General features: G+C 45.9%; 1 protein-coding gene and 1 long non-coding RNA gene across 4 annotated transcripts; one reads left to right on the top strand and one right to left on the bottom strand.

The window, feature by feature from the left end:
* Positions 1 to 981: 981 nt before the first annotated feature.
* spry4 (sprouty homolog 4 (Drosophila)) lies at positions 982 to 6,362 on the bottom strand. The gene is made up of 2 exons (XM_023838318.2): positions 6,213 to 6,362; positions 982 to 4,732 (listed from the first exon to the last, which is right to left on the bottom strand). The coding sequence occupies exon 2, from the start codon at positions 4,665 to 4,667 to the stop codon at positions 3,753 to 3,755; it is 915 nt and encodes a 304-aa protein (XP_023694086.1). The 5' UTR covers positions 4,668 to 4,732; positions 6,213 to 6,362; the 3' UTR covers positions 982 to 3,752.
* A 1,304-nt stretch (positions 6,363 to 7,666) lies between these two features.
* LOC111857462 (uncharacterized) lies at positions 7,667 to 14,134 on the top strand. 3 transcript variants are annotated; one of them, XR_011985383.1, is made up of 4 exons: positions 7,667 to 7,750; positions 11,308 to 11,437; positions 12,279 to 12,326; positions 13,253 to 14,134. It is a non-coding gene; the product is annotated as an uncharacterized lncRNA (long non-coding RNA). The 3 variants fall into 3 exon arrangements; XR_011985382.1 differs by having other exon boundaries at positions 11,308 to 11,504; XR_002841363.2 differs by lacking the exon at positions 7,667 to 7,750 and having other exon boundaries at positions 10,878 to 11,504.
* The last annotated feature ends 387 nt before the right edge of the window (positions 14,135 to 14,521 follow it).

Genomic DNA, 14,521 nt, shown 5'->3' with positions numbered 1-14,521 from the left:
AAAGCCTGCTGAGTGAAGATGGGGAATGTTTCGGCTGCAAGAGCCGCAAGATCCATCCATTCATCCATAACTCCGTCCCTCTATCCATAAATCCATCATCCATCAATAAATCCATCTATCAATAAAACTATCCATCCAACTATCCATAAATCTATCCATCCATCCATCATCAATGAATCAACCCATCCATCCATCCATCCATCCACTTCCTTGTGCCCTGTGCTCGCTGGGGTCGGCTTCAGCTTCACTATGACCCTCCAGTACATTTACCCTAAAGACCTCACCTAACCCTGTCACATGGTACACATCCTACGGCACTGTGGCCAGTAATTACGGAGCGATTCCCATGTACCGTCAGGGCACCAGGGTCCCATTCGTTACTCAGCAGCTGCACTTAAGATGACAGAGATATAAGCTGACAGCATCCACTTTGTCAAGACCTGCTGAGATAAGAAGGATGGACTATGGCCAAGTGGCAGATCTCAGAAATGGGCAGGTGTAGATTGGTATTATTATTATTACTATTAACAATGATAATAAGAATTATATTAATAATAATAATAATAATAATAATTGTTATTAATAATAATAAGCGATATATGTACTATGGATATGCAACTTCTTTGATATATGTGCCTTGTCACAGATACCGTGCAGACACGGTTTAGTCAGTAAACTCACGTGGTGGCCTAGGCAAGCTGCTCTGCTGGTGCCCCCCATCTGAGACTTGGCTTGCTAGATCAGCGCCCCCACAGAAGATGACGCCCTAGGCGGCCGCCTATGTCGTCTAATAAGTTAATTGGCACTGCACGCAAGAGTGTCCCAAACAAGCTGGTGTATCCTTTGTTCGTAGTTTTTCGTATACGAATGTTAATTAATACCACAATCTGCTGTAAACTTTTCGAAAAAAAAAGCTAATATTTCTGTGTGTGTGTGTGCGGGTACCTTACGTTAATAAAATAAGAGACCGACACATCAACCTTCATATTTAACAATATATATTTCTAATTTTCAAGGTACATTCCTTTTGACATAAGCTTTTAAACTTTTCTTCACAAAACGACAAAAGTAGCCATCTAAAATAAATACTATATAAAATACAACTTCAAAATAAATATATCTATAAATGGAAGCTTTCATATGTGTTGAAACAAAAAAGCATATAGCTTTTTTTTTTACATTTAATCCGCAAAGGCGAGAAATGTGAAACGATGGTACAAGCAGTTCAGAAGGGCATACATTTTTGAGCAAATATCGAGAGAAATCTGATGAGCTCCGAGGTACCACGAGGATGATCAGTCACAGCATCGCGAGCGGGGCAGGAGCGCGTGAACGGAAAGCCGAACGGTATCTCAGTGACGGGAACGGAAAGTGGACGTGGACCGGGAGACGGGATTCGCGGCTACGGGTGTTTCCCCCCCCCCCCCCCCCGCGGGGAGGAAGAAGGAGAGCCATGGAAATGGTGGGGGAGAGAAACTGGTCAGAGGCTCCATAGTACCCGGCTGAGACGGATCTGCACGACGCAGCTGTACGCTGTCAGTCAAGCTGGCGGTATCTGTTAGACTACTGTGGAAAAATGCGTGGCACTGAATATATATATATATATATATATATATATATATATATATATATATATATATATATATATATATATATATATATATATAGTTGGTCTAAACTTGTGTTTGTGCAGCAAATCTATGGTTTCAGAGGTGCAGAGGAAGCAGGAATTAGTCTTGCCTCTCTCGAGGTAATGAGGCATGAACAACACACACAAAGAGGTATTTTTATTGCCCAGCGCACTTCTCTAAAGCAAGTACTATTTGTGATAGACTAGTCTGCTTTCTCTTCCCCTCCCCTGTCCGGCTCTCAACCTCGCCAAAAATATTTCTGTACTGTAATTATAGTGTACCATGCAATTTTACAGTACGTTTTCACTACTGCTGACAGGTTAAGAACACAGGGCCCTCGAAACTGTACACAAACGCACACCTGCATAGATATTTTCTTCTTACGCTAAGAGATGGCGACGAGTTGACACTTCTATTTCTCGCTAGGTAGTCGGGCCTCATTCTCACGGCTTTGGCATCCACCCTATGGTTGAATTGCAAAGAGCTACTTGAAAAGAATATTGCCTCGTACATTCAAGACAAAGACCAGAGCTCCCACTCCGCCTCCCCATCCTCCGGCATAATTGCACGTCTTTCACTCTGTGCATGGTACACTAGTAGAAACGTCAGCATAACTCGGGAGCCCCCTTAGGGGAGGGGGGGAGATACGGAAACACAGTATCTCTTTGCCGGTACTCCACCGGGCGAAAAAAAAAAAAAAGGACACTGTACCTTTAAGAGCATTTGCCATCCGACCGAATTGTCAAGTGCACGAAAATAAAAAGATCCCTCGGAGAAACCTCAGAAAAAAAGACTGACGTATTACAATCCTTTGGCTAAAGCTGTAGCATTTACAATTCACTGAAAAAAAAACCTTCTGGAAGAAAGGATTGATATTTACAATAAAATATGCCTCTTCATAACAGGGACACAGCTGAGTAGCAGCACATTAGATTACGCTCGGTGGAGATGGCATATAGCGAACATGGAGGATGGAGCGTGATAACGTAGCCCATGCCTCACCTCTCTACTTAATAACACTACGCCTCTACTTGTGATTAGCTCTACATAGCTTGTTATTGGGTGTGCAAGACGTCGGGTTCAAAACCCCTTTAAAACACACCCTTTCCTTTAAATGAGGCTCGAAATATTGGCTAGTTGTCTGGGAAAACAGTCCCTCTATCTGAGCAGGCCTCCACCACTCACAGAGGGGTAAATTTGCCCCACTGGGGGGGGGGGGGGGATTACACCCTGAACACAGGAAGAGAACTTCTCTGAATTAAACTCACAACTATGACTAAACAATCAAATTTTACGACAAATTCAAACTAAAGAACTTTTTATGCTAAAGAGCTTTTTTATGACTCACTGCCTGTAACAGGGAGCAAACTAGACGAGCTTTAAAGACGGATACTTTAATTTAAGACAAATTTTCTTATTGTCTAAAATATTCTAGCCTTTCAAAACCTTGCAACCCTCCCTTCTCCTGGTTCTTGGTCGAGATTGTAAATGGGTCAGTTTGATGGGTAATTAAAAATGTTTGAACACAATTTGGTTCTTTGCTGATGTATGTTTTTTGATGATGACTCTAGCCGCAGAGTAGGCGGCTGTAAGGGGAAAGTGGGCGGGGCCAGCCAATCAGTGAGTTGTGTTCTTCCTCTACATCACTTTGGCCGGTGCCAATCAACAAAGCAGAACGGATTTCCATTTCATCATTCACACAAAAAGTCACCAATCTATTTTTAGCTAATGGAAATCTATTGCTCAACATTGAATAGAAGTGTCAAAGACTTATTTTTAAGAAATAACATTTTGTTTCGCTGGAGTGTGGGAGACCGATGGGGGAGTCGGGAGGGGGGGGGGGGGGACGGGTCTGCAGCGGGGGTCGAGGTGTTGAACGTCAGACAGCTTTGAAGACACAAAAAAAAGACACCCAACACTCAACTTGTGCCAAAATCCACCTCTGCCTTCCACCAGTCCATCTGCGAGGTGTGGCACGTTGCCACGGTAACGAGGCGATCGCAAATTAACCCTTTGTAAGTACCATGTTTTTTTGAAAGTCCACCAGCACAGCACAGTTCCTCTCGGGTCCTTAGGGGGTGACCACAGATGTGCCTGATTCGTGGCGTGGGGGGGGGGGTATCAAGAAGCCTGTATCCCCAGCACCCCAGCCTTCCCCTCCCCAGCCTTTCGGACCTGGTTGGCCTTGCAGCGGCACCCAGGACGCCGGGCCCCGTCGTAGCACCTCTGGGACATCTTGATGCAGCCCAGGGCCGGCAGATAACAGAGCAGGCAGGGCAGCACCAGTGAGACGCAGCCCATGAAGGACCAGCGGCCGCAGCAGTTCGAGGGGCTGCAGGAGCAGGGCCGCTCGGCGCAGGAGCCTTCCTCGTCCTCGTCGTCGGTGCAGTGGTAGAAGACGCCCTTGACGAGGCACATGCAGGTGGCACAGTCTACCAGGCTCTGCGCCGAGCAGAGGCACTCCTGGTTGCAAACCCAGCAGGACGGCAGCGTCCGGGGAAGTGTGCACTCTGTGCACCGGCACTTACCGCACGACTCGCACAGTAGCAAGTGTCGCCGCCCTTCTGGCGGGACTGACAGGCCCTTTGAGTCCACGGGCTTGGAGCAGACTGCATTGGGCTGGATGCCAGGGGTCCTGAGCATGCCCGGGCTTGCCTCCAACACGGGGTTGGGCGCACTGTGGTCCAGTAGCCGCTGGTCCGAGGACGCGCTACTGCTGCTGCTGATAGAGCTGGGCCGGCCGCCGACATTGATCCAGGGGTGCGTGACGTCCTGCGACTGACTCCTGGCGAGCTGGGAGCCCCCGACGGGGGCTTCGTGGAGCCCCCTGGTGGCCTTCTGGCTGGCCGGAGGCTGCAGCACCACGGCGGGGCTATCGATGTAGTCGTTCTCCACGTGGGAGGACTTCATCTGGTCGATGGGGAAGACGACCAGAGACGGCGGCATCCGCCCGTAGGGGACGTGAGCGTCCAGGAAGGGCTGCACCATGATGGAGGCGGAGACCCCTGGAATGTGGTGGGAGAGTCTAGACTCCATTGGTACGCCTTTGTCCTTCAGGCACCGGGGGGTGGGGGGGGTGGGGGGGTTCACATCTAGCGGTTCTGCGGATAAATAACACACGCGGTCACGCTCAGCGCTGTAACTCCAAACACTACTACATATGCCATCCGGGACAAAGCAGCAGAAAGCGTGTCTGCGAGTGATACTGTTGTGTACAGCACTAAATGCATAGTTACATATTACAGCTACGTTTATTCATCTGGCAGAAGCTCTTAGCCTAAGAGGCATCACACGTCAAAACAAAAATCACATTCTAAGCTATTTCATTCCAAGTTACATGCCAAACAAAGCCAGTGTAGCCATTCTAGGCTACATAATACTTTCAAAAATTAACAATATATCACATTTAAAAATGTATATGTAGTTCTAAAATCAAATCTGAGCTCAGGCTTTAACCAGAAGTAGAAAAATTAACACTTCCTTAACTGTGGGATTGATTTATCCCATAAATAATTGATTGCATACTTATAAAAATAACAAAAACGTAAGACTTCTACATTTTGTTTTATATCGTACACACAGACGTGCTGTAGTATATATCCTACATTAAATTGTCATTTTTCAGGTGGAATATTTCCTTCCCAATGCATTTTTCATCTTGACTTCACAGCACGCATATCTATACTGTATATAGTCAGTATTTGGCCCCGAGTAGACTTCAAAAGTATTTGCACTCCCGTTGAATATTAAATTCTCCGTAAAAGACTGTTTAAACACTATGCAAGAACATATAAGCTAAATATATACGAGGTAAAGACTAAAGCAAAGTGACATACTGCACGTATTTCATCAGCCATGGTACAGGCTACGTTACTTTCATCGGGTACGATTCAACTGCGCACGTTTTCAGATTAAAGGATTACTGGATCAGATCTCTTATTAGTCACACTGTTACGAGTTCATGAGCATTTAAAAAAATAATTTATTATGTCCGCTCATGACTGTACGAATCGCCGACGACGGCAGCTCAGCGTGCTAGGTGCGTTTCAATCGAACCCACTGAATTAAGGAAAATCGTATATATTACATCGCGTATGTAAAACCTGAAGTATTCATACAGCCGGGAAAACGCCACTTGACCCTTGGAAATCAGAAAACCAATGCAAACGCTGCAGAGGCTGTCTTCAATAAATACAAGCACATCGGTTTATCTAGCGAATTCTGAATATAATATAATCTTCCTCGTGCCTTCAGTAATTTCACTAGTGAAATGTACAAGCTGTACCATCCGAAACGGCACCCCAGTGTAGAAATGTCACTGCTTTATTCAGCCGTATTTATTCAGTTCACTCAGACAACCTCGTTACGGTACAATCTATGGATAAATTCGGATCAAAAAAATGTGCGAGGACAGGAACAGCAGGCTGGAAAAAACACTGGCTTTGGACAGTTAAATGTATACACGCTCTTATACATGAAATAAACATTTAGGATAGCATTTTGTTGAATAAATATGATTAATCCCAGTTAAGCGTAATACTGCAAATCTCTAATTGTCTATTTACAAGGGAAACCACTTACTTGTACTGAAAAACAGCCCATGTCCTTATCTTATGTGTACGGTTGCCAGTATATTCCAGATTACATTTCCACTTAAAGCCAAACGCAAACCCGCGAGCTGCACTGCAGTCAGAACACAGGCGTTTTGATGCGATGTTGCAACTGCTTGGGAAAATGGCTTTTTTATGAATGGGAGGGTGAGAGACGTACTGCGCAGATGCTCTGACAGTTTTTTTCTCTTTCCCTCTCTTCTCTTTTTTTGTGAATGGGAGGGCATAGCTGCTTTAGCGCGCAAGTGCGGGGGCTGCACTTTATGAATGGGAGGACGCCTAATTGCATTGCGCAAGCATGATACCCGGATCCCGTGAATGGAGGAACTGGGAGCTTTCTGTCACTGGGGCGATGTCAGAGAGGATTACATGAAAGGGGCGGCAATGTACTTCACGCCACGCTATTTATTTATTTATTTATTTATTTATGTATTCACTCATTCATTTATCCCGAGTGGGGCCGTTTGGCCTGGGCTTCTGTGCTAATTTTCGGGTATGTAATGCCATGTTAGCGTTCTTATACACAGTATAAAAACCTGCAATAAAAATACGTTTTAACCAGAACTTCAGGAGAAAAACACACGGGCGTTCTTTTGTGTCATTGTTACGTTTCATTGTTACATGTCATTGTTGCTAAACGATTATATTTTTTTTTTTTTCGAATACCTATTGTCCTTTTTGACAAAAGGAACACATTCGCGTCCTGCCTTTATTATAAATCTGTGTATATATGCTTATATGTATTATATTTAAAATACAGTTACGTTAGATGTGATATATCACATATAATAGTGTACAATAAGTTGATTAAATCGCTGCTTATAGATGCATGCGTGTTATGTTCGCTTGCGACGCGTTATGCAGAGCAGACAGAAATGTGGGAAAGACGCAGTGCAGAGTTGAGTTTCTGTTACATAAGGGCGACGGGCAAAGCGGCGCTGGGTGTCTCACCACGACAGCAAAAACGCCGCAATTATCGATTACCTTTCATCTTTTGGGCACGCGATTGCGTAACTGGTGCCATTTCCACGAATGGAAAATACTTCTGCTGTATTGTTTAATCGCATAAGACACACAATATGCAGGTAAAACACTGATGCATTTTTAATTATGTTCCATATATCAAACGTTGCATTTCACAGACACAGTACACCTTATGTCATTCCAGGGTTTTCATACTTCTCTTTCATATTCAGTCCATGAAATGACAGTATGAAAAGCCCCCGCATGCGCGTGTGAGCTGGCTTTCTTTTTATGCTAGACATTGTATTTGCACATACCTGGCCATGCATCGGGTCTATTTAATAAAACTGGCTTTTATCCGCCTCTGACCTTAAATCTCATTTATAGCGCGGCAGAAAAAAGGCAGAGTTTAGCCGTACAAAAGGACAGGATGTCGTAACGATCTGTAACAAAACCACGAGAGGAAATGACTGTAAATTTCCCTTTTACCTTCCGAATACCTGCCCTCCCCCCATTTGCTGCTCCCAGCCCGACCGTCTGTCAAAGGTTAGCCGTCGTTATATGAAGGCAGCCGCATGCTTATTTTAAAACGTTTTCCTGAGTAGAAATAAACATAAGAAGGTGACATAAGCAGTGAACTTCCTTAGCCTTTAGCGTCGACAACGTGATAAACCTGTACAGCTCGCTTTAAAGAACAGGCTTCGCTATTTATCTCTGCGCCGTGTGAATACAGAGCTTTTAAGTAAAAAAAAAATCTAAACGCTTTATACCTGATTTCATATAGAAAATTATTCACCTGATAGGCCTATGCAAGTGGCATAATTCTCTTTGTTATTAAAAAGGCTTTGTATTAATTTATTTCCAAATTCGGTTCGATAGAATACACATTTTTTCCTTTTCGCAATATTGATAGGCTATCTGTAATACATAGGCCTACACGTCCTGCCAAAAAAAAGTTTATTTCATATGATTTTGAACATATGAGACCCATATATCTATACAAACATCTTTTTCCGGGGCCTAAATGAAGCGATTAATAATCTAAAAACCGCGATGCTAACGATTCATGCGGTTATAAAGGGCTAAATCTAATTTGTCTGTGATCCTGAACTGGATAAGATGGATGCATGGAGATATGCAGGAATCTTAAATCAGTATCAAAATTTCGATGACCTGATAAGAAAAAGTGTTCTTCCTGTGCAAAGTACATTATCGAGGTTTTTGCATGGCTTGGAACCTGGAAATGGGATTAGCACTTGGCAAAACACGGGCTCACGTGGCAGGAAGCATCACGCAAGATGAGCGAAGCAGCTTCAGCTATATCTGTTTGGTTTTACAGTCCCGATGATATTTCTGGCTCCCCTGGGGGGCTTTTCTAACCCGACTTTTCACAGCGGTGACGGGGGGGTCGGTCGCCACACACCAGCCGTCATCTCCATACCCACCTTTGCGCATCCGTGCTGCGGCGCGATGGATGAGCTGAACTGTATTATTTTAAGTCTGAAAGCCATGCCGGTGAAAGTACAGGTTTGGAGGTTTGGCAGTCGCGTGTTATTGGGGGTAAACTTTGAACAGCAATATACAGCAACAGGACACTGATAAGAAGGCGAGGGTCAGAAATCTCCGTTTTTTTTTTGTTTTTTTTTTTTAAAAAAGCATCTATAACAGGGAGCAGAGTAGCTCCAACTCTTCAAATATTGACTTCCTGGTTGTGTAGAAAGAGGGGAGGGGGGTTTAAAGTTTGTCAGAAGGTGTGTTTGTGTGCTTTCTGAGCTGGGAGGGGAGTCAGCGGTGAGGAAAGGTGAAGGAAAAGTGTGTGTTTCTGTGTATAGCCAGGAACTCTCTACGTGCACCGTAACCTGTGCCACATATGGGCCAGATTCGTGCTGAGGGGAAACGTGTGATTTGACATAAAAATGCAGATCTGCTCAATGTATTTCACTGGTGTATCCAACCCGGTGGTCAGAGAATCTTTTTTTTTTAATGTTCCTAGATGTGGGCTGGGTAATAGGAAATTGATAATAAAGGTTTTACCCTTCATTTGAGGTTCATGTAAAAGGAGACTGTTGCAGATTGTTTTCTTAAATCCAGAAAAGAATAAGATAACAGAATAAGAACTTCCAGAAGCCGACAGTAATTTAATATTGATTATCAGGAAGTGAGTGAAGTTGGGCCATTTTCATTCCTGAGTATTATGGTCCTTAAGTTAAACAATCACACAGTTATTTCATTGTATCTCTTCCACTTTCTGAAAACATATTCATTCTCTCCCTCCAGGAGTAATTAGCCAAAGCAAACACTGGGAGCGATTATTTCCAATTCAAATACTCCTGTAGATCAATGTTTAATCAGCTATGTTTAGAAACGTTGAATTTCCTTTCGTAAAAACCTCTTTCCTTAATATATATTTCAGGCCCGGTTTGAAAACAGATTTTATCTCTTAACAAATTACAGGTTAAACTGTATACTGTAACTAGTGGTGCCTTTTTTCCAGCTTGATATCAGATTTCATTTTCTTGACATTTTCATGTTGTTTTTCATTTAAAATTATGCTTTGGCTTCCGTACAACACATGACTGTATTTATTATGCAGTTTAAAAGGCAGGACCTGGATATTAGCATGTGTGTATAGAGTCCCCTCTTACGGGATGCCACATGTTTCCGTGATGGGGGGCTCTTGGGGAATACTGGAGGCGGCCACCCCCTTGATGGACATTTCCGGATCAGCTCCCACAAGGAAGCGGGAAAGTCGAGACTCTGGAGAGAGCGTGACCCCCCCCGACCCCTCTTGAGGAGGAGGAGGAGGGACCCCGGGTGAACTTTGACCCCACGCGGAAAAGGCCGTGGGGTGTTCTGTCTCCACGGACTCCGGCGCAGGTGTCTGACGATCCAGCCCCCTCCTGCATGCCCCCCCCCCCCCCCCCCAGGGGTCCCAGAGAGGGGCAAGACCCTGCACACTTATCACGTGCAAAAAAACAAGCCAGATCAATGAGGGAATAGTTCATCCGGCTCTGCAGGTGAGGGGAGTGCGATCATACGCTTTCTCTGTGGTACAAATGGCCCGGTTTCTGGAAGCGCCGTGTTCTCCCCGTGACTGTCTGGACTGGGTCGGCAGCCTGGGAGCGCAGCTGGGTTTATGTTTATCTTCCCCGGACCGGTTCCACCCACTGGATATGGGATAGCTTTGCCCACCTCCTATCCTGTGTCGCCGGGCCGGCTGGTACCGATCCAAAGCTGCTCTACAATTACGCGGCCGAAATTACACACGGAGCGAAGCGGTCGAGGCCACCGAACGCACACCGCGCAGCCGAACGCAGTTACTTCCCATTCTTGTGGCAAACGGGCCGCATTTCCTGCGCAAACCAGCCGCGCATCAGCATCTTGTTATCTTGGAATCCGTGGGCGGATTATAATTTCCGCTCTCGGTCAAGAAACATAGAATTTAGGTCAACTAGTGTCTCTAAATTGCCTGTGTGTGAGTCTGTGACTGGTATCCCATCTAGAGCGTTGCTGGTCTTCTGCACTGTGCCTCCTCAGATGGTTTACCACGACGGATGGATGGATTTATGGATGGATGGAAACTTCTTTATTTTTTAAGAAATATTAATATAATAACAAACAGACTCCATCATGGCTGTTGCCTTGAATGGTTATATTAAGGACATATTAATTATTTCTGCGATAAACCGTCTATAATGATGAACTTAGGTTTTAACCTCATTGCCAGGATATTCAGCAATCGGTCACGGGCTTTGGCCCGGTCAGTGCAGACATGGCGGCCCGCTTTGGGCACCGATCATCTTTCTGTGCGACGGAGGTTTACAACAGCAGATAAGGGAGATGAATCGGTCTGTGTGTGGCTGGGACGCCTTACCGCACCCAGTGCTCAGTGTCACGTGACCCGTTGAGACAGAGCCGCAAAGACGCGAGACCTTTGATCCGGGGTAATGAGCAGAGCCAGCAGGAAGCCCGTGAGTTTGTTCACCTGAAAAAACACGCAGCGGCTGCTGTCTTTGTGTCCCATCAAAAAGCACCCCCCCCCCCCCCTGCATGCCAAAACTACAAAGTCTTTATCAACCTGTGACACTCCTTTCTCCTTACAGGACCTGGGCCGTCTGAAGGCGTGCCTGTTCCCATCAGGCTGATTTTGTCCTCACTTCTCCGGGGTGGATGTGAATGGGCCCGGTGCGACTTCCTCCCCAGTCATGCCAGACCGCAAAATGCACCAGAAGGGTATTATATTACTAACAGAAATGAAAGTCTCCCTGATCAATGGCCGCTGTCTTTCAGGTCCTAGCAGGTAGCTAAAAAGTTAAAGCAAGTGAATATATAATTTTAACCATTGCCTTAATTACTTTCTGAGTGGGAAATATAAACAGAAATGATAAAAAATCAATTTAGACACAGATGTATGGTTTGTGATAATAAAAATTACGTGTGGGGCCCCTAGAGATGGGGGACTCGCTCAAGGTCCCTGGGTCATGTGACAGGCTTGAACGGGTGATTTTCTGACCTGTTACCTTCTTTTCCAGCTCTGCCTGGTATCTGCTTTAAATAAAATAGCAGGAACCAGGAGCGATTGTAGGATTTAACCCCCAGTGGCCCTCAGTAAATGTGCCGATTTGGTGATTTTCATGCTCCTTTCTGTAAATCACAAAATGAAATTAGAACAATAATTTTTTTCGGGGGGGGGGGCAAAAAATACAGTGAAAATACAGTGCTGAAGCCCCCATAAATAGGACCTGGAAATGCCTACGGCAGGAGCCCATGCTGGATGAAAGTCGTACATCATGGATGTTTAAAGTCCAGGAAACAGGTCAGAAGAGAAACATGCTAGAAATGCAGCCCTGTTCAGGCACCCGTGAGGACAGCTTTTCTGGGTGCGCCGCTCAGTATTATGGGAAGGAGGCATTTGGTGGGGGAACCGAGCGCCGCGACAGAGATGTAGATGGCCGATAAATACCACTTCAGGTTTCCAGTTGCATAGCTGGGCTTCTGCAGCTATCTGCAGCGTGTCTAGCATTCTTGGAATTCCAATGGCTGATTTTTTTTCTTTCTCCCTCCCCTCCTGTAGAAATCAAGTGATTTATTTGTCGCACCATAGAGGATAGAAGGACTACTGGTAAGATGATGCTGATGGTGATTCTGAGTGGGGGGAGATTGTTAATCGTCTGAGAAGAAGGTCTCCGTAACGATGCTGTCACAAGGAGTGGCCTGCTTTTGGGGACGCATGAGGGACGTCGCGCCAGTCTGGGCTGGCACGCGCCGAGCGACGGCCCGTTCGAGACGTGGGGGATGAATAAAAGGGCTCTTTACGACTTCCCTTCAAAGAGCCATTGCGGAGTTCAAAGCCGTCGAGAGGATGGAAAGTTCAGTCCTACAGAGGGGGGGGGGAGAAAAGGCGAGATGAAACGGGAGGAAAAAGCAGTCAAAGAGCGATTTGATAGCGCTCATGAAAAGCCGCGTCCGCGCGCCTCTGCTGTGGAGCTCCCAGACGAGCACGTCGCCTGCCTGCGGAAACTCCCGTTAACGTTTCTCACGTACTGTAACACGGCAACAGCGCAAAAGTCGCTCTGGGCCGACTGCATACAGACGATGGTGTTTTTGAAATCAAGGAGTTCGGCTCTCACTCAGAAGCTGGTATGGTGCTATGAGGCCAGTACAGCAATTAAATGACTTGTCTTGGGAAACATGTGTTTTATGTATGGTATAAAGGTCCTGTTCAATTCTATTCCTAAAATACACCCCAGAACCATAAACCCAGAAGTGTTGCTGGATTGGCTTTGGAGGGGCGGTTGCTACCTAAAATGTCCTTTAGCCCCTCAAAATAAATATACATTAATTAGCTCTCATTCATTTTCATTAAAATCAACCCCCCCACCCAGTACAAGCGTAGTCCATTTTCCATAAGTCTAGTGAGGCACCTGTATAATCCTCAGAATGAAGAGGAATCTTGGCGACCAAATCGCCGCTCTTCCTGTTTTCACGGATAGGTGGTTCCTCTTGATACGTCTTCACCATCTTCACCATTTCGTGATCTTCCCCCAGATTTCCACGTTCCCTGGCCAGATGGAGAAGCCGTGACACCTCGATGTTTATGTCATTCCGCGGACAATTCCTGGTGATGATTCGGATATATCGAGATCCCATACTTGAAAAGGGCCACATCGTCCAAGGAATACATTTTCATTCCGTTGTGAAGGTGATGTTGATTTTTTCATTGCTATGTGTGTTTTACATTCATGCCCTTTATGTGATAATATAATTACCGTAATTCTGAGATTGTTTGCTCAGTAATTTTTTTGAATCTGCTAAGCTTTTCTGTTAAAAACATCCCTTTCCATAATTACTAATATTAAATATTACCATGATTACAAATCTGCTCCCCCCCCCCACACATCGTACGACACAGCAGATTATTCCGATTACCCTCAGCGCCAGGAATTACAGCCGCAGTAACCAAATCACCTTGGGGAAAATGCACGCGCCCCTTGTCGGCTCCCCGATTGGCCGTTTAAAACAGCCAAACGAGCCGTGGCCGAGTCCTGGCTCTCTGTGTCGCTGGGTTTCTTCATGCCGCAGTGACACGGTATCCCGTTACCCCGATTGCATAAATGCTACGAGGCCATTTCCGCCTGTAGGTATGTAATGCAGGTATCTCTTTACAAAGCCCCCCACTCCGGGCTGGCTGGGTGCCCCTGCAGAGCCTCAGAAAATCCCTCAGCTCTTAATCCCTTTAGCAACAAGGGTCTGCTTCTCTGCTTACCATGAAGCAGACCACTGAGGCCGGGTGTATGCCTTGGCCTGTAAACCAAATGCCTCCTGTTTACAATTTCCCTATTCCTGTTTTTAATGGTGCTCCGAGAGCGGCCACAAAGGGCTAGTTTTGTCCAGCAGGAACAAGGGAGCTATTAGGGGAGAGACGGAGGAAGGAAGGAAGGGAGATTTCGGGGGGGGGGGGCAGCCCGGGGGATGGGAGTGGGGGTGGTGGTGGAGAATTACTTGCCCCATCTGTTCCCTCGGGGATGGGACTTAAGAGGCGTTTCTCTACAGAGAGGAATGGCTTTGAAGGGCATGTAGAATGAACTGCTTTTTTTGTCGCTCCTTCTCCAGCACGTTGTATCACCGCTCCCTCTGTCGGCATCCCTCATGCTCCCCCTTCAACCTCGGAGCCCATAATTCAGATCGGTTATTGCTTATGACCCGGCCTGCTACAGACCGACGGTATCACATGGTCACATGGTTGTGCGTCTTCGCTTGATGAGGTGGTCTCGTCTGTGAGCAAACGCTAATGTACTCCTTCCAGACTAAGTAGCC

Source organism: Paramormyrops kingsleyae, chromosome 24 (assembly GCF_048594095.1).
Source record: "Paramormyrops kingsleyae isolate MSU_618 chromosome 24, PKINGS_0.4, whole genome shotgun sequence".
In the NCBI taxonomy this organism is placed as follows: domain Eukaryota; kingdom Metazoa; phylum Chordata; class Actinopteri; order Osteoglossiformes; family Mormyridae; genus Paramormyrops; species Paramormyrops kingsleyae.
This window is presented reverse-complemented; position numbering and strand designations above follow the sequence as displayed.